The 20,281-nt window shown below is 45.0% G+C and overlaps 1 protein-coding gene across 6 annotated transcripts in view; it reads left to right on the plus strand.

The window, feature by feature from the left end:
• Nucleotides 1–7,903: 7,903 nt before the first annotated feature.
• pcdh7b (protocadherin 7b) overlaps nucleotides 7,904–20,281 on the plus strand; it is a 112,365-nt gene continuing 99,987 nt past the window's right edge. For 4 of the 6 annotated variants that reach the window (XM_085760545.1, XM_085760546.1, XM_085760549.1 and 1 more), the window contains exon 1: nucleotides 7,904–12,231. In XM_085760545.1, coding sequence (XP_085616671.1) covers nucleotides 9,157–12,231 — 3,075 coding nt within the window. In that variant the 5' untranslated portion in view covers nucleotides 7,904–9,156. The remainder of the gene's footprint in view (nucleotides 12,232–20,281) is intronic. The other 2 variants (XM_085760544.1, XM_085760547.1) reach the window with 1 other exon arrangement.

Below are 20,281 nucleotides of genomic sequence, written 5' to 3' on the forward strand. Positions count from 1 at the left end.
GGTAGAGGAGGGGTGAGGAATTAGCGGGGGTTATTTTGCCGAACTTCCCTTTTAAGTGTCAGATTTTCAAGGCTCTTTTCTTGGTGACAAGTGCCGAGCTCATTGAGGATCAGAGGCGTTGAGGGACGAGTACAGAGTGTTGACACTGGAATTATCACAATACGAGTTGCCTCGGACCACATTCACTCCCAATCAATCCATTCATAGCCTTCGCAGCGACCCTCGTCCCTCTGAAAAAAAGCTCTCTGAATGGCTGCTTTCAGAGGGCCCCCTTTGAAGTTTGAGGGGCCTTTTGAAAAGCAGTGTGTCCCTTGTGTCACTGGTGTCAGTGATTAAGTTGTGACTGACTGTCTGGGTGGGGGGTGACTAATGCCTACAATGTATATACCCCTTGTACTGATGGAGTGATATAGGGCCAGCACTTGTAAGCACTGTTACAAGAATAAAAACTATTATTTGGATTAATTCATGGATTTATATAAATATTAAAAGGATTAAAAACATGACATAGGCCTAAATAAAATCATATGTCAGTTTTGGGTAACTGAACATGAATAATGCAAATTAGACCTGACATATGTTGGACCCTGTTTGACCTTGGTAAATAATGTTTATATTGTGTTCATACAGTATCGGTGTTGTTTCTGTTCCCAATGATGAACGGTGTAATTTATGAAAATCAGTAATTACATTACAGTTGCTAATTCACTTGAGATGGTGTGAAACATGTTAGCTTGGCCTAAGGCTTAGAGACTGTTAGCTTCTCCCAAAAGAGGGGAAATGAAGTTTAACCTAATGCTTGTTTGTGTGTTGACATTCAGTGTTGTTCCTATTCTGAATAATTTTGTTACTAATTTTGACTAAATCACTGGAGAGACTGGTGTGAAACATGTTAGCTTGGGCTCGGCACTGTTAGCGTCTACCAAGACTTCCTAGAAACTCAAAAGCTGAAAAAGTCACATTACAGCCTCTTCTTTTTGTTATTACTAAGCACCTACTCGCACATTTAGGGAGTTACCCGAGTTGTTGGAAAGTGTGTGAACCCCAAGGCTAACATTAGCCAGCTAACTAGTTGCCCAAGAAATACCTTTCAAAACTATAGACTGGCTGTGTAACAGTGAAGTAACCACTGCATGATGATGCATTCAGATTAGACCAGAAATTGTACCACATGTTCTGCACTGGTTAGTACAGAATACTAAAAGGTGCTACAGGGCAGTAGATGGCCATGGTTCATTAGCAGCTCTGATACTTAACTGGTCTTAATGTGATTCATTTTTGGAAAATCTGAAACACAAAGACATAGTTATTCACCTGTTTGTTGTGAGAGAATATTTTCTAAAAACTCAGTGTGAAGAATCAGTTTCAGCTTGTTTGCAAGTCTACTTGTTTAACTGTGCACAGTGGCAGTTCATGTTAAGTGTGATTTTTGTGCTTATTATGGATTCATGTGACAGGAGACCTTTTTTTTGCCACCAAAACAGTTTGCTTACACCACCACCATCTAACAAGTTAACCCGTGGGGGCTAATGTTTAAAGTTTCAGTCAATAGAGCTGGGTTGATAAGCAAAAGTAATGTGACAAATTACTTCAGTCAGTGGACAGGAAAGACCGTTACATAATATAAAAGTGAGTTAACTACAGTTATTTTCTATTATTGATATAACAAGTACTCAAGCTTGTGTGTCAACATATTTAACCAGTAATACTGATACTAAAATACACTTCAGTGTTTCAGCTGTTGTGTGTGAATGTGACTAACAGGACCGTGTGACATCAGGCCAACTGTCATGAATTAAGTGACTCATCCCATCGTTACTGATAGTCTTGCGTCCCGGTTCTTTGCATCAATGGCGTGACTCAGGTGGCGTCTAATTCTCTAACACGACACTGGTTTTGGTCTGTGCTCTTTCGTGAGTGTGATTTTTGACACATTTTCCAGCCAGATGTCCTACAGATTCAGAGTATGGGCGGCTGATTAATAATGCAAAACCAACAAGCTGTATCAGTCTTGGTGTCAAATCAATAACAGATATGACTCATGGAACGCAGGAATGTTCTCACTGATCACATCTTTAACTGGGCACATCTGTTCCTCTATGTATCTAAGGCTTGGTGCCGTCCAATTTTTTACGCCGGCCTGTGACGACCTGATTGATCCAGGGCCGTATTGAAACCCTCTGAACCAATTCTATTGTGCATTATGATCTCCTCAGCAGTTCTCACAGATCCCAGAGGGAGGAGGCAGAACAAGGCGTTGGGAGTCTCGAAATAGCAACTCGCCAGAGGGAGTTGGAGAGAAAAAGGCTTGTTGAGTTTCCACCGCCACAGTGCTGGACGGACTCTTCTTCTCTGGGCTGTTGAGTCACTCCTTGTTGATGTTTCTCTCTGCTGTTCAAAGTGGAGGATGCCGTGACATATTACCTCTCGGGCAGCACAACAAAGAGTTGCCTAAGTGTGGCCTGGCTGGCTGCCCGCTTGCCATCGGCCGATTTTTTACACATTCTTGACGGATGGTTTTAGTTCCCTCCTGTCCTGAGGCCATGGAGTACATGATGGCAGGTTCAACTGGACGATGAGAGACACAGCCACACAGGGAAGGGAAGACCTACACTACACATGAGCATCGGAAGTGTCAGTTAGAGTTTGCGCCTATGGAAAGATGCATAATAGAAGGATTGACCCTCTAACTTTCTACACTAACATAGTTCCATCTTTCTCCAAGAGGCATTGTCCAAAAGCTCTCAAACCACATCACATCTCTCTGGTTGTATTTCTCAACCTTGCTTCAGACACACAGATACACACCGGAGTGCAGTGTCATAATTAATTAAGTACATTTGCCCCAAGTCCCAAACACCTGGTGGCTTAGCGGTGAAAGAAGACACACCGGCGCGATCAGTCAAGCATGCACTTCAAAGAGTGTCTAGTCTATTTATTGTATTATTAACAGTTACACAGTTGACTCTGGGCCTGATTTTATAGTTACTTATGTTTTTTTTTCTCTCATGTTTCTCAAAAAATAACTTTCACACTTTCAGGGCAGTAAACAGGCCAAATATAATAGACTCTTCTCCTGATAAAACGGTCCAGCTTCATTTAATTTCAGGTGAGCTCTCTATGGAAATCAACGTGGTAAAAATGGCTCCACAATTCTTTTTCTTTTTTTTTTTTGAATATCTGCTTTAATAGAGCTGTATCTGTTATTCCTTGTCTGTTTCTGCTCAATATGCAATAACCTGTGCTTTAAGCATGCAGCATTTCAGAACTGAAACACTGTCAGTTTTGAGTATCTGAAATGTATTCAAAAACAGGCCAAAAAAAAACAAAAAAACAAACATGACATAAATAAATAAAAATATTCGATGCCCTGGTGGAAAAAACCATGGTAACTACATCACCTCCGAATGCCAATTAGCAGGATATTTCAGCCACAAAGGAGGACTCGCAATTGCACAGTTTGAATGCGAGTTTTCAAAGCAACGTGAGACGTAAAAGAGCTCAACAGTGGCCAATTCACCTGCATTCAAATTTCAAGTGCAGCTGCAGATAAAAAGAAGGGATGGGTGAGGGGTGGGTGAGTGCAAATATAGTTTATATTTTGAGTTAAAAGAAACTGTATCAAGCAAAAGAAATAATAGAAATGTGGATTTACGAAGGTGTCACACTTTTGTCTCCTGTCCATTCACATATTTCCTGGTTCAAACAATCCAATCAATTAGCTTAAAGCTAATACTCTTCTTACCTTAATGTAAGTAAACCAAATCACTAATCAACATCCTTCCAGTAATCCACTTAGCTGAATCTGATGCTGTTGCCCAACACCCAACCACGCTCTCCAGCATTACATAGTCAAGAGCTATGGTTGTCACGGTATATGTTCACTATAACTGGGTTTTTGTCAACAGTTGCCTCCTTAATGTCCTAAATATGCCTATCCTCATCAAAAAACACTGATTCAACCTTCATAATAAGTTACTTTTATAGCTTTTATATCTTTGAGAAGAACTTTTTGAGGGCTCAGCAAAGTTCCTTCACATTGAAAGGGATCAGAAAACTATTTACTTGAATCAGTTCATCCAGTTAATTCAAACAGCTCTTCTACAACAACAGAGCATAACCCAGATTAAAAGAAATCGTTCTGCAGATCATAAAAAACAAGTTTTCCATTACCCATACCAGCTAGCAAACAGACACAAACAAGGCACCGTTTTGCATAAACACAAATGTCTTGCCAATATTTCCCATGGCAGGAAATACAGTGAAAACAGTACATTTAATATTAATAATGATATATTTTATTTAGAGGCGCCTTTCATGGCACTCAAGGTCACCTTACAAAACAACAAAACTTGTTGTTTTGACCCTAGTGTCTTTGCCCCACAGAGCACCTTTTTGATTATGACTAAAAACATAATTAATGAATTGACTACAAGACAAAGCTTTGATTGCAGGAAGGAAGGAAGTTCAGGTGTTAGAAAAGTGTGTATAAATAAATGCCAGCAGTACAGTTGCCAAGGCCTCCTGCTTGGGTGTAAAATATGTTTCCTACCTGGTAAATATAGTAAAACACTTCCATTACAGCTCTTTCGTCATCTCCTTGTTGCCATTCTCCATCATTCACATGCAATATTAATCTAAAGAGCTGTATCGCCATATGGATTGGGACGGCTGTGTCCATTAAAGCTCAAATAGACGAGCGAAAGAACGGCACAAACCCTAGCTAACAATAAGGTAGCGTTTCATGTTTTAACAATGCAACAAATCATTTCAGTACCTCTATCCTCACATCACTGGAGAACACAAAGTGTCATTTCCTATTGGCAGCTGATATAATTGCAACTGCATCGCACACAGTGTCACGGCACTACAATGAGCATTAACTGACAAATAAGTGGGACAGGCGGACATTTCTGCTGTTATTATGTTTATAAAATGGAAAACCATTAATTCAGCGGACTGTGCAATCATCCTCCTTTTTTTTTCATTTTCCCTTCCCACATTTCATTAACACTTCTGGACCGTCTGTGCATATTCTGAAGTTACAGCCATTTTTGCCGTCCACTCATTACCCAATATTTGCATTATAAGATTCAGTGAGAAAAAGATATATACTTTTTTTTGGCACCAAATAAAGGGAACGATGTATCATCTCTTATCAGAAATTGTTTTAATTTTGTGCTATCAGTCATTGCGTGGGAGTATTAATCACTCTTTTTGAACATCTCGTTTTCAAAAAACACCTCGCTTCCACTGATGAGGTCTTTGTAAAGGCGTCGAGTGCTTTCCCTGGCATCATTTTTGGACCACTCATCCACTCGAGAGCAAGATCGATGCCGCGCACAGCTATGATAATGATTTTCACTGATGATTTTTGGGATGATTCTGAACCTTGATCTTTATGGTTCTGATAGTAAAAACGCTGTCTCAGTGCTCAGTCCGTTGTTATTCTTATTCTTTGTGTGGATTCTTGTTTCATCCAGTGGACTCATGCTGGCTTGCTGAAAATCCAGCAAGTGATTAATGGATCTTTTTCTCAAAATTAACTTGCAGGATGATTTGACAGAGATTTTCAGGAGGATGAGGAGACACATCTTTGTTTCACATTTCATAGGGAATAGATCAATATATCTGTACAGCAGATAGAAAACATTTTACTCAATCTAAAACAAAGATATGACTGTAAACACATGACATATGCCACAATTGTTCATGCTGTTATTAGCACATGGATCCTTTACATCTCATGAGGCCAGAAACGACACGGTGACGGGCTCCACGCACGCTCAACCAATGCAGGAAGACCTACAAGACATATGCTTAGGTGTGAATCAGTGTTTTGCACCCACACATTATGTATAAGGGCGCTCACACATGCACAGATGCTATGGTAAGAAGTCAAGCATGATCCGTGTACAGCACGCTTCATTCGGGACAGTTTAAAGTAAAACATCAGTCTACAGGGTCAAATTAACCTTGGACCTTTTCTATCACTCTGAATAATAATTAAATTTCATAACATTTGCCTTCGCTGTGATGCAAGTCTTTTTAAACTTTCTCCAACTTTTATGTGATGAAACTATTAATTTTTAACTTGTACTGATTAAATCTTCCTGTCAATTATTACTGAGCCTTTTGTATTAGACAATTACAGTTCTGGTGCACAGAAACTCATCAGCTAAAGGATGATGATGATGATGGTGATGATGATGAATCCCACTGCCTGGATGTACAGTATGACTGCATTTACCTTCCTCCTGCTGTACTTTTTTACACTACAGACACATTTTGAAGAGGGTTTGGTTTTAAATGTGACGATAGAGGGCGCTAGTAAGCAAGGATACAGCCACTGCTGGAATTCAGACAGCCGTCTGAGAGAGATGCAGCTGCTGAGACTGTCTGCCTCCGTTCCTCTCCCCCTCCCTCCTTCTCTCTATCCGACTCCGTTCCTCACTCCTTCACTCACTCATTACACTCGTTCACTGTATAATTTCAGACACACACAGCGCCGCACTGTCCCTATATTAAAACAGAGGAGCATCCTCCAGTCTTTAAGTGAGAAAAGGAAAATCATACATTAAATCACTGCATTCTCTCTCTCTCTGTGTGTATGTGTGTTTATTTATTTATTTATTTTGCACGCGGCGGTGCAAATGCATAGGCTACGTGTTTGCAGCGGATGAATGCACGCGAGCGCTGAAGACGTGCACATCCCTTCTTTTTTTTTTTTTTTTGCAAACTGTGTGTGCGCCTCTGCGAACATCAGCTCAGCGTGGATGATGGACCAGGACCAGGACCTGGACGGACAGACAGGAACAGCATCAGCATCACCAATGCATATTTCCCCCCCCCCTTCCACACTGTACACCCCACACCCCCCATTACAAGCACTTGGATGGCAGCTGTGGTAGGACACACACCGCGCAACACTGATCCTTTCCACAGTTGAGTTGGGTTTGCGCAGTGGCCGCATTAGAGCAAGAAGAAACCCCTCGTTCAGATCGTGCAAGGGGGGGACGGGGAGAAAAGAAAGGGAGGGAGGGGGGCATGCAGAGGGAGGTGAGGAGAAGAGGAAGGGAGGAGGTTTTTTTTTAATTCCTCTTTATGGAATAATGAGTAAAATAGTCACTGGTCTCAGATTCCAGGATGCTGAGTGGACTGAACGGCGTGTGCAGAGGCGAGAAAAGACAAGCCCCGTCGCTGCCGCTGCTGCCTCTGCGCCGGGGAGCACAGCCACTGGCGACCACACGCATACATATTAGTAACCACAGGGAAACCACAGCACTGCGCACCCAACAGCCTCCTCCTCCTCCTCCTATTCCCCCCACCACCACCTCCTCACCCCTGTCCCGTCTCGTCTGTCCTGCAGCTTTTTCTGTTTTGGGTTCCATATTCAGATCCCGCTTCACATTAAAAACTGAAAAAGACTAGACAAGACAACAACTGTCGAGCTGAGGCTGCGTAAAAGTTACACTCTGAATGCGCGCTTGTTGGCCGCACATGGAATCTGTTGCGGCAAATGAAAAAAAAAAAAGCCCAATAAGCTCCGCATCAAATTTGCACGGGGTGCGCCATCCCAGTAGAGAGGGAGAGAGAGAAAAAAAAACAGGGCTCCTGCCTCCTGTTGTTAAGTGAAATATATTAAACAGTTGTGATTGCAATCGGACATCTCGCCTCACCGTGCACCGGATCATTAAGCACGAGAGTGATGTGTGCTCGCGCCACGCCGCGCGCAAGCACCGGTGCAAACGGACTCTGTCTGACTGTCCCCCCACCACAGTCTAATATTGTGTGCTGGCCCCTGGACCCGGCGATCAAGACCAAAGTCCGACTCTGTTTACGTGCGCTACCGGGTGATTGGAGAACCGGAGGGGGTGGAGAGAGAGAGAGAGAGAGAGAGAGAGAGAGAGAGAGAGAGAGAGAGAGAGAGAGAGAGAGAGAGAGAGAGAGAGAGAGAGTAGGAGAGGAGGGAGAGAGAGACTGCAATATCATTTGTGAATCCCTCTCACAGTGCTGCAGATAGGGGCTGCCAACACATGCGGCGCGTCTGCAGGTGAGGGAACAAGGCTGAGAATATGCTGGACACACTGAGGAATTCAAACCAGCGTCTCCTGAAACAAACAGAACTGCATCGGATATAATATATTTTCTAAAGTTTTTGTTTGATTCTCTTTTTTTAAAAAAGAAGAAGAAAAAACACAACCCCGATCTTTTTTTAATTACATATTCCAGGAGGTTGTGCATTGTGGAGTTGTTGGCTCAGGAGAGAAAGAACTATATCCACTGCCCTGCTTGGGTTTTGCAAGTGACTTGGAAGGAGGAGACGGAGAGGGAGGAAGAGAGAGAGAAGGAGAGAGAGAGAGGAGGAGGAGAGAGAGAGAAAGAGAGAGAGAGAGAGAGAGAGAGAGAGAGAGAGAGAGCGGACGGGTCATTTGCTTCTTATTCACCATCCTCAGGATCCGGAGAGTTGACAGACGCTCCGCTCGTCGTTATACGATGAGTTTGGAAACTGCGCGGGTATCGAAATGATCCTCTGACATATGTGGACATATCCATCAGACAGAGGAATAATCGCAGCCTCGCCCCGAGAAGAAGGGAGATTTCTATCCACAAAACTGTGAGTAGAAAAAAAAAAGCAGCAGCAGCAGCAGCAGCAGTGGCGGCGGCGCGTCGTGGACCGATTCCACTTTTCTGCTGATGTGATGTTCGGACTGTGACATTTTTTCTGTTCTTTTGGCTTTTACGCACATGAAATCCACATAGGCCATCCAGAGCGCACGGAGCAGCTCTGGTTAGTGTGTGCTGAGTGCATTGCGGGTTTTGTATGCCTTTTTTGCACAATAAAACGCGGAAAGAGCAACTTGCATCCAGTGCTGGAGGAAGGAGAGAAGCCCGTGCACTTGCTTCGCTTTTCACTGCAGCAGCGGCAGCAGCAGGAGCGATGTAAAGAAGTCGTCCGGAGGATGAAGTCTCACACATCTCGAAACCGAGGGCTTTGCTCTTGAAAACGATATTTCTTTCATTCTTTTTTTTAATCTTCACATTTGGACTTTCCGTCAGTGATTAAAACATTTTTTCTTTTTCTTTTCTTTTTTTTTTTACCTTCTTCTTTTTTCCAAACCTTTAAGTGGACATTTTTTTTTCCAAAGGAGAACAATGAGGACTACTGGTGCAGTGGACTATTTGTACTATTGCATGCTCATCCTGCAGCTTGTGCATCAGCCCGCTGCCAAGCAAGTGCTCCGGTACCGCTTGGCCGAGGAGGGACCCGCCGATGTCAGGGTAGGAAACGTAGCCGCCGACCTGGGCATCGTTGCCGGGTCCGGCGAGGTGACATTCACGCTCGAGTCGGGCTCTGATTTTTTCAAAATCGACAACATAACAGGTGAGCTCACCACCAACGAGCGGCGGATAGACCGTGAGAAATTACAGCAGTGCCAAATGATATTTGATGAGAATGAGTGTTTTATAGATTTCGAAGTGTCAGTCATCGGACCGGCCCAGAGCTGGGTCGACCTGTTTGAGGGAAAAGTCATCATATTAGATATAAACGATAACACCCCGTCTTTCCCTTCCCCTGTCCTGACACTGTCTGTGGAGGAGAACAGACCCATTGGAACCCTTTATCTGCTGCCCACTGCCACAGACAGAGATTTTGGCAGGAATGGAATAGAGAGATACGAGCTTATCCAGGACAATGGGGAGAACTCAAGGCGCTTGGGCTCCTCTGGGGATTCATTCTCCGGGAAGAGGAGGTTTGATGAAGGCGCGAGCAGGAGCAGCGTCTTTGAACTGCAAGTTGCTGACACTACTGATGGAGAGAAACAGCCTCAACTCATCATTAAAGGGGCCCTTGATAGGGAACAGAGAGACTCCTATGAGCTCACGCTGCGTGTTAGGGATGGAGGTGATCCCCCTCGCTCCTCCCAGGCCATTCTGAGGGTGATGATCACTGATGTGAATGACAACAGCCCTCGGTTCGAGAAGAGCGTGTATGAGGCAGACTTGCCAGAGAACAGCTCCCCGGGCGCCCCCATCCTCCAGCTGAAGGCGGCCGACGCTGACGTGGGGGTTAACGGTCAGATAGAGTATGTGTTTGGGGCAGCCACAGAGTCAGTGAGGAGGCTGCTGAGGTTGGATGAGAGCACAGGGTGGCTGAGTGTGTTGCACCGCATTGACCGTGAAGAAGTGAGCCAACTGAGGTTCACGGTAATGGCCCGTGACCGAGGCCAGCCGCCCAAAATGGACAAGGCCACCGTGGTGTTGAACATCAAGGACGAGAACGACAACGTCCCCGCCATCGAGATACGGAAGATTGGACGCATTTTCTTAAAAGATGGAGTGGCCAACGTGGCCGAGGATGTGGTGGTGGACACACCCATCGCCTTGGTCCAGGTGTCGGACCGTGACCAGGGGGAAAACGGCATAGTGACCTGCACGGTGGTAGGGGACGTGCCCTTTCAGCTCAAACCGGCCAGTGAAATGGAGGGTGAGCAGAATAAAAAGAAATACTTCCTCCACACGTCTGCACCGCTGGACTATGAAGCCACACAGGAATACAATGTGGTCATAGTGGCCGTGGACTCTGGAAGCCCCAGTCTGGCAAGTAATAACTCTCTTATCGTCAAAGTAGGAGACACTAACGACAACCCTCCCATCTTCAGCCAGAATGTAGTGGAGGTGTCGTTCCCCGAAAACAACGCCCCCGCCGAGAGGGTGACAACGGTGGTAGCCATCGACGCAGATAGCGGGAAGAACGCTGAAATAGCCTATTCCCTCGACTCATCAGTAAATGGGATTTTCTCTATCGATGCAGACAGTGGAGACATCCGAGTAAACAGCATTCTGGATAGAGAGCAAACGGAGCGCTACGAATTCAAAGTGATAGCCAAAGATAAGGGCATCAACACCCTTCAGGGCTCCGCCACAGTGGTCGTCCTTGTGGCCGATAAGAACGACAATGAACCAAAGTTCATGCAGGATGTGTTCACCTTCTATGTCAAAGAGAACCTTGAGCCAAACAGCCCAGTTGGCATGGTTACAGTCATCGATGCAGATAAAGGCCAAAATGCAGAGATGAGTCTTTTCATTGAAGAAGAAGAGGAAATCTTTTCCATAGAGAACGACACTGGGACTATTTTCTCCACCTTATCATTTGATCGAGAGCAGAAAACCACATACACCTTCAGGGTCAAAGCTGTGGATGGGGGTGACCCTCCCAGGTCGGCCACCGCCACCGTTTCACTCTTCGTCATGGACGAAAATGACAACGCACCAACGGTCACTTTCCCAATTAACAGCTCCTACACCCTCCTCCCTCCGTCCAGTAACATCAGGACAGTGGTCAGAACCGTCATAGCCACCGATACTGACACCGGCATCAACGCAGACCTCAACTACAGCATAACTGGGGGGAACCGCTTCAACCTGTTTGAGATTGATGGCGGTTCTGGGGTCATTTCCCTGGTGGGGAAGCTGGAGGAGAAGCACTACGGTCTCCACAGACTGGTGGTCCAGGTGAACGACAGAGGGCAGCCTTCACAGAGCACCACCACGCTGGTTCACGTGTACGTAAATGAGACTCTTTCCAACTCCACAGTGGTGGAGGCGCAGGTGGCCAAGAGCCTGAGCACGCCCCTCAACACCGACATCGCCGGCGACCCCAACTGGGACCTGAGCAAGCAGCGGTTAAGCATCGTGATCGGAGTAGTCTCGGGCATCATGACGGTCATCCTCATCATCCTCGTCGTAGTCATGGCCCGCTATTGCCGTCCCAAGAATAAGAATGGCTACGAGGCCGGCAAGAAAGATCACGAAGACTTCTTCACACCGCAGCAGCACGACAAATCCAAGAAACCCAAGAAAGACAAGAAGAAACAAAAGTCCAAACAGCCGCTCTATAGCAGCATTGTCACAGTGGAGGCCTCCAAACCCAACGGGCAGCGGTACGACGGCGTCAACGAGAAGCTGTCGGACAGTCCAGGCATGGGCCGGTACCGCTCGGTCAACGGAGGCCCCGGGAGTCCAGACTTGGCCCGACACTACAAGTCCAGTTCTCCACTCCCCACTGTCCAGCTTCACCCGCAGTCGCCAACAGCTGGAAAAAAGCACCAGGCAGTTCAGGACCTGCCCCCTGCCAATACCTTTGTTGGCACCGGAGATAACATTTCCCTTGGATCTGACCACTGCTCTGAATACAGCAGTCAAACCATCAACAAGTACAACAAACAGGTAAGAAGACACGTCTCCATGTTTTGTCCCCCCCCCACCCCCCTCCCCCCTTCTCCACTACTCTTAAATGTCTTCTGTTTCTTCCTCTTAGTGTTCTTTCTACCATAATGCTTTCTGACAGGGCTAGTCTCAGTAGTCTTGTTGCCTTTATGGTGCTAATGTGTGTCAAGTTAGCAGTATTGATCTGTTTTGGTTTGGAGTGCCATTCACATGTAATATTGAAAAGGGAAGAGAAAGGTTTAGATTAGCTGAGGAAGGGGTATTGTTACCACTTGAGCAAACACGTTCAACTTTTTCACTTTTATCACGGCGTTGAGACTACCTTTTTCCGTCAGGGGTGTCACAACTACTCACCCTGGCGAATATGTGTCGGAGTGCTCTAGACAGCTCACATAAGGGTTTGGTTTGCAGTTATTTTATCCCAGAGGGGGAGCGTGGCGGGGGCCGCCCACGCACCCCTTAGCTGTGTAAAGCCCTGCCCTGCCCTCTGTCTGTGACAAGGCTACCTTTTCTTCCTGACGAGAGGGGAGAGAATAAAGAACAAAAGCTGAAAGGAGAGAAAGGTAGATGCAGGCCCTGAACGCAGCACAAATATGGGCTTTGTGAGTCAGGTTTTTTTTTTTTTTTTTTACAATCTTGGCTTTGACTAGGAACATCTGGCCAGGAGGTCATATTAACATTCCTCTGCACTTTCGGGGTGTGCGTTAATTCATTGACTTAGCAGTGAAATTGTGACGTTTTTATACCCGCCTCTCATAATGTGCCTCTGTTTCTTTCACTCCCTTATCTTTCTCCTCATGTCTGCCATCTTCTACCTGCTCCTCCTCCTCCTCTCTCACCCACCCTCCAATCTTCATCTTACCTCTTTCCTGTCTTTTTTTTTTTTTTTTTGCTTTTATTCCCTTTCCCTCTCACTAAACCTTCTCCTCCATTTGTAGTGCTGGAAAAAGGTGTAGGTGGTATGATGTGATATTCAAATTCCAGGAAATGTGTGCTTTTATCTGTTCAGTCTTTAGATTCTCTCTCTCTCTCTTTTTTTTTTGGTCTGCTTTTGCACAGTTAGGTGCAACAACAGCAAGAAACAAAGTAAATACATAATGAAGTCAGCTGATTTGCGTTTTCAGGCAAAAGAACACTGTTGTTTTATGTGTTTTCTACGGCACTCTAATGAATTATTGATCTTTTCTTTTTACTTGGTGTCATCCGCTACTCCTTTTAGACTTCTGGTGTGCTGTTCTCCCTCAGAACACAGCTCCACTGTTTCTCCTTTTTTTCTTCTTTCCCTACTTCCAGTTGTTGTTTTCCTCTCCATATTTCTACATCCATGTGTTTTATATTCTGCGCCCACTGTCGCCTTTCTCCCCTCAAACTCTCCTCTGGCCTCGTGCAATACACCCTTGCGTGCGTTGCAGCCACCCGTTCTGTCTGTTCTCCGCCTGTATTCCTTCTCCTCTCTCAGTGTTTTCTGCCTCCACCACATCACACCCCTTACAATGCTGCTCTCCGTCTTGCCTTTTTTTTTCTTGCAGTGGTTTCTTTTTTAATCTCCACTCTCTATATCCCTCTCCCCTCCCTCTTGCTATTTCTCCTCTCAAATCATTTCACTCCCTTTTTTCTTCTCTGCCTTCTCTTTCCCTGCTCTGTCTCTAACAGCTTCTAATATGGTGTATTCACTGAGCTGCTTCCCAGGGTGTGAGGAGTGCTGTTGCTTTCGGATGTCTCCTGCATAATTAAAAGGGCACTCTATTTGCTGCTGCGGCAGCAGCATGTATTGTGTGTCACTATGCTCCACTTATATAATTATTTATTTACTCTCTACATTAATGCTGCAGTAACTTTTATGGACTGTGCGTTTGTTAGAATACACAGTCTTGGACAGGATTCAATCTGCACCGGCTATAAAGAGTCTTTTCCTTTGATTCGCGGCATGTGGTTTGAATATTTAAGTTGTAATAAAATAGTTAAGAAAGTGTTTAGTAGACTACTGGGTAATGTCACTCGTGATTGCTACGTGATGTTGGCCTGTTGAGTTTTTTAGATATACAATAGCGAGCAGACATTAAAATTGCCTTTTACATCCCACCGGCTCAGTAAATACTCACTGTTGATACATTCAGTCGAGGTGAATAGAAGGTAATGGAACTGTTTGTAGTGAAGATGTGTGTTCATGTGTTCCAATTACACCATTAAACAGCAACCTCTGTATTAGATTAAGTGGGGAAGCGGTCATGCTCTTGATTTTAGGGACGCTGCATCTAAAAATATTCTGTTGTCAGGTAAGTGCCACTACAGCTAAAGACATAATAAAAAACTGAAGGACTCTTATGTGCTTCAGTCAGGAGAGGAATTTAGTCAAAAATCTGGATGAGGGGGAGATAATATTTTAACTTTGTTTCATATTCCTCTTAGGAAGTTAGGTAATGCTGTTATATTCTTCCTTGTGATTCCCCAGATAGACTTAGTTGAACTGAGGTTGCAGATTTATGACGTGTAATGATAAAGGGTTTTTTTTAATTGTGTGTTTTCTCACACACACACCGACAGACACGCCCTCACCCACAAAACCCTTCTCTTTTACCACTCCCTCTCTTTTTTGTCCATCTGTGGGAAGAGATAGAGACAGGCAAAAGAAAGACAGCCCTGTTAGCAGTATAGAGAATGGCCCCTACTGTTTCACATGGGACTTTGGGGTCGGGTGGAGAGAGAGAGAGAGATAGAGTGAGAGAGATAGACTGGGAGAGAGGGAGAGAGAGAATAGTGCTGACCATTGACTGTAGTCTCAGAGGTATCGGGTTCCATCTTCCTCTGTCCTCGCCTACCTGATCTTACAATAACCGCACAGGCGGCCCCCACTCGGGCAGGTTACCAGGCAACTGAGGGAGTTTATCTGCGAGGGTTGAGCCCTTCCTCTTAGCCCGTCAGACGTTTAAACAGTCATTAAGCTGAGCTAACGTAATCGGTGGCAAAACAAAAAGACCATGGATAGATAGATTTCTGCAGGAAGATGCCCCCAGACTGAACACCTATAGGGGTTGGATATGTGAACACAAATATAAAAAAACAGAGGTTTTCACTTTGACATGAAATTGAACCAGTCAGACAACACAGATGAGAAGAAGCGAGAGATGTCTCCGTACACCGAGGAGGACTGAGCTCTGTGGCGAGTGCAGGACACTGTTAAGAATAGTTTATGACACAGCGGTGGCATCAGCAATCTTTTACGCAGTGGAGGCTGGAGCCCAGAGAGGCACAGAAAAAGACTCAATAAAAGGGTCGGCTCTGCTCTGGACTGTCATGAGAGGATGACGTTATGTTGGTCAAGCCCATGCTGGACACCTTAAGCAGCTTCAGCCACACGAGGGCCCTTCATGCTGTTCTTTTTTAAACAGCAGCAGACCGTAGCGTTGTATCTCGGGGCCGCATTATCTTCTCTATCATCATTATATTTATCTTAAGTTTGACCATGTGGGTATTCCTGCTGCATATAGTGTTTATCATTTTTATTCATGAAACACTCACTCTTTCTTGTCTACTTTCAAGCAGCTGCAACGAGTGAATTTCCCATGTGGGGGATCAATAAAGTTTCATCTTATCTTATCTTGTCTTATCTAACTGTGGGGGGAAATGCCGGCATGTCAGCCAGCAGCTGTTGGAGAGCTGGAACAGGAGTGAAAACCGACTTGACATTTATTTCATCTTCCTGTAACTCTATTGATTGCAGCTTGTGCTATTCATATATTTCGTTTTTTTTTTTTGTTTGCCATGCGTGTCTATAATATAATGTTTGCTCTGTCTGCTCCGTCTTTACATACCTGCGTCCCATCTGAAGGCTGATGAGCGTGAGTGTGCACTTAACAGAACACTTAACTTTATTACTTCTGGCAGAAGCTTCCTTGTTCTCGCCGGTGCCAGAAAATAAATGCTGTCCAACCATAATGTAGCGAGGAATGAAATCACTTAGCCGTCGAATTAGCACAAGCCATCAGCTTTTGTTTTATTATTGCACTTCAAAAGCGCCACCGGTGCCCAGGTGGATCACTTTTAATCAATGGTGAGCCACAGCAGCTTGTGTTCGAAGCCCCGCCCCACCCCCCCCCCCCCCTCAGGCCAGGCCCCCCGCAAACTTTTCTACCAGGTTATCTCGCCTCGGGGCTGACGCAGCAAAGCATAACTGGACGACGTTGCCCTCCAGTGTTCACCTCCGTCGCTCCGGCTCCAGCTGTTCCTCCCCGAGCATCATCTCTCGTCTCGTAGCCGCAGCAACAGCTCAGCTAAACGCAGCCCCCGATTTACATAGGGCAGGACAAAACAACATCACCATGCAAATGGAGGTCACCTGGATGGTGTTTGTAGCCAAAACATAGGATGTGATTGCCCTTCAAGCTCCAGGCAGATCAGGAAACCAATATGAAAATGTGGTACTTTGCCTCCAGCCTCATTTGTTTCCAGCTATAAAACGTAGCTGCCCTAAACACCCCATGAAAAAAGCCACGACTGAACTAAATTTAACTTGAAAACCCCCTTTGTGACCCTTTAGTTTTATATAAACACTTGTAAGTTGGATTAAACAGCAAATGTCTCCTCCTTTTTTTCTTTTCTGCCTCCATCACCCCTTGAATTTTGTCCCTCGCCTCCTCCCGTGTGATTTTTTATCTGTGAAACTGTCCAGTCACTCACTCACTCACTCATTGAGTTCAATGAGGTAATTACTTGATAAGAGGTTCCACAGGAGCTTTCACATGTTTGGCCTACACCACCACCACCTTCTCCTCTTCCCATTGTTGCCTATACAGGTTCAGCTTCTTTTCTTTTTTTTTTAGAAATCAGATGTGATGAACTTTCTACAACGTCATGCGAGCAATCAGCTGATCAGAGGGAGACATTTAAAAAAAAAAGCCACTAGACTGAAATTGGGGGATAGGATGCCAAAAGGTGGAAAAACAAAACAAAACAGAAAAAAAAAGTGGAAATCTAACGTTTTGTAAGAAATGAGATTATGTGCAACGAGCTGCTTTGTTTATTGCCACATTATTATTAGTGCTTGTCCTTTGCGTGTGTGTGTGTGTGGTGCCGTGTTTACCGCCGACTGTGGCTAATTTTATCAAAATTGTTTTGGATCTATTACGGCTTAATTCAATCTATGGCTGCTCGGGCTTTTGTTGTTTATGTTCTGAGAGGAAAATGGAAGGAGTAAGAGTGCACAGTAATACTCATGAAATTGCAGCGGGCAGCATTTTCTGGTATAATTTGGTTTGGTGATTTGAATGCATTCGCTCTAAGGCAATTACTAATCTAAGGATTAGACTTACCTGATATGCAGGCAGGAATGGTGGAGACTGAGAGAGGAAGTCGGGGAGATATTGCTACAGTTTCTCCTATATTACTCTGCATAATATGTTAATACTGAGGCTTCCTTTACCTATAGGGGAAACCATGAAAGGTATTACTTCATTTCTAGGACTCTGTCTCTTTTTCCCCTTTCTTCTTCTTCACCCCCACCACCCGCCACTCTCTCTTCTCTAGTACACACAATAAATGTGCCACTGAGCTCAGTTGTCTTCACAAGAAAATAAATACTCATGATTGAATAAGCTTGAAGGAGGCCCGGACTCATCCGCAACATTTGTCATGATAAGATAGCCGAAAGACAGAGGCAGGAGAAAGAGGAGGAGGAGGATGGTGGTGGTAGTGGTGGGTTGGGGGGGGGCAGTGAGGGAAGAAACAGACAGAAGAAATTTAAGCCACATGCCACCTTGATTGCTCTCCACGCCGCTGATTGTAAGTGGCAGTGTCGAGGATGCCACCTTCTTCTCGCCGCTTCTTTCAATTTGATGTCATCGAAAATGGAATTTCATTTCATACCGGCAGCGATCGCATTAGATAGGGCTCACCAGGATAAAGCTGATTCATATTTGCAGATTTGCCTTTCCTGTGGCACTATCAATCAGTGCATGCTCGCCATATTGCAGACTTGTTGTGTTTCTTTTTTCTCTCTCTCTCTCTCTTTCTCTCTCTCTGGCAATTGTTAGGAGGAGTTTGTACAGTAAATTGACTTTTACAAGGCTCCCGAGGTCTGTGATGCGCCGCCGCTGCTGCTGCTGCTAGCCTTGTTGTTTTCTCAATAGTCGTCCTCTTGTATATACTGTAGACTCCAGAAGCAGCTGAATGAGAACATCACTTCACTCCACTGCTGTACGACCCTGGGGAATAGTTCCCCCCGTCGACGAGCCGGATCACAACGTGGATCAGACGCGAGGGCTGTTTGCGAGACTAATAGGAAAAACAGTAGTGTTTTGTTTACTGTACATTCCTTATAATAATGTGACTTTTTTTTCTTTATTTCTTTGTTTTGCTGAAAAAGGTCACAAGCATATTTGTCGTTGTTCCCTTGACGTAGATCAGTGGTTCCCAACCTTTTTTGGCTCGCAACCCCATCTTAACATCACAAATTTCTGGCAACTGTGCGGCTGTCAATCAATTTGCTTAGTTTATATTAGAGAAAGTGAAAGTGTAGAATACAGTTGTCTAAGATTGTGTGAGGTCTTTTTAATCATAATTTGAAAAAGGAATAATAATTAGTTAAAAAACATTTTTTTTTAAATCAATTCCTAGACATTTCAGGGGACCCCATTTGAATTCCAGGCGACCCCACATGGGGTCCCGACCCCAAGGTTGAAAAACACTGATGTAGACTCAAACAGGTGTTGTAGGTAAAGTTTCCTTTCGGTGTACCTCCGTGTGCTCTGTGTGGGCCTCCCTCTCTCCGTCTCTCTTGCCCCTCATTGCGATGAATCAGACGGATGACGCGCTGTCAGCGTTGCTCACACAGGTCTAAGGATGTCAAGGGAACTGCCAACGGGGGTCTGCAGTCCGCGCACACCCCCCTGTGTGTGCAGCGTCAGCCACGTCGTGACACGTGGCCTTCGTGGAGAAGATGAGCCATGAAAGCCAGACACATTGATCCATAATTTACTTCCCCCCCCAACACACACACACACACACCCTTACTCTCCTTAAGGCGACACCAGCTTGTTTATTAAGCGGCGCTGACAGATCGCAAAAATAAAAGCAACTTTGATTGACGCGTGAGATGTTCAGGAAGACAGGTGGATAGGTCCACACCTGTCTGCACCATGGGATCAACAGGGTGGAGAAGTTAACAAGTTCAACAGTGTAATTGGTGCTTATTTAATGCTCCAACCTTCACCCTGAGGTCAGGTTCACATTGATTTTTTTAAAGCTCTGACAGACACGCACCTGTTCTCTCTCTTCGCACATACTCCCCCCTTTTTCTTTTTTTTTTTCTTGACTTTGACCTTCCTCTTTTGTATTAAGGAAATCTGCTGAAATATTAACATGCACTGAGATCTCCTGACTACATAAGACACATTAAGAATTGTCCAGGATAAATAATGCATCTGAAAGCTTTTTGTGTGTATATGTGTTTTCTTTTTTTTCCTCTTCAAAGGATATAGTGTTTTTTATTTTTATTAACAGGCTGCAGTTCTACATATTTGCTAAGCAGCAGAGGATAATGGATATGAGTTGACTTGGGAAGGGGGAGGGAGGAGGAGTAGGACAGCTTGACTGCTTCTATTAGCCCTGTTTTGGTGCGGCTCCCACCATGTGGCCCCCAAATGAGATTATATGTGTATGAAACAGGAGGTAGAGCACTCACCGACCATCCATCAAAGCCTGGGGGGACCTAGTGCGAAAGTTTGTGCATGTGTACTCGGCAGGGTACGCTCGCTGTGTTGATGGCGTGTGTGAATGCGTATGGGTGTGATAAAGTGTGTGGGTGTACAGTAGGAAGATGCGCGTGTATGTGTTGTGTTGTGTGTGTGTGTGTTTGTGTATCCTGTGAGGGCTGGAGAGGAGAGCAAACGGGGGCCTCCACAGTTCAGCCTCTCCATCATCCTGCGCGGCAGGCACACGCGCTGCGACATGCCTGAGAGGGTTTCAATATCCTGTGTGTGTATGTGTGTGTCTGTCTTTGCTGCTGTGTTTACCCAAGGAATGCAGTTCATTATATTTGTATGTGTGTCTGGTT

Source organism: Trachurus japonicus, chromosome 18 (assembly GCF_045865225.1).
Source record: "Trachurus japonicus isolate A0001 chromosome 18, Traja_1.0".
NCBI lineage: Eukaryota > Metazoa > Chordata > Actinopteri > Carangiformes > Carangidae > Trachurus > Trachurus japonicus.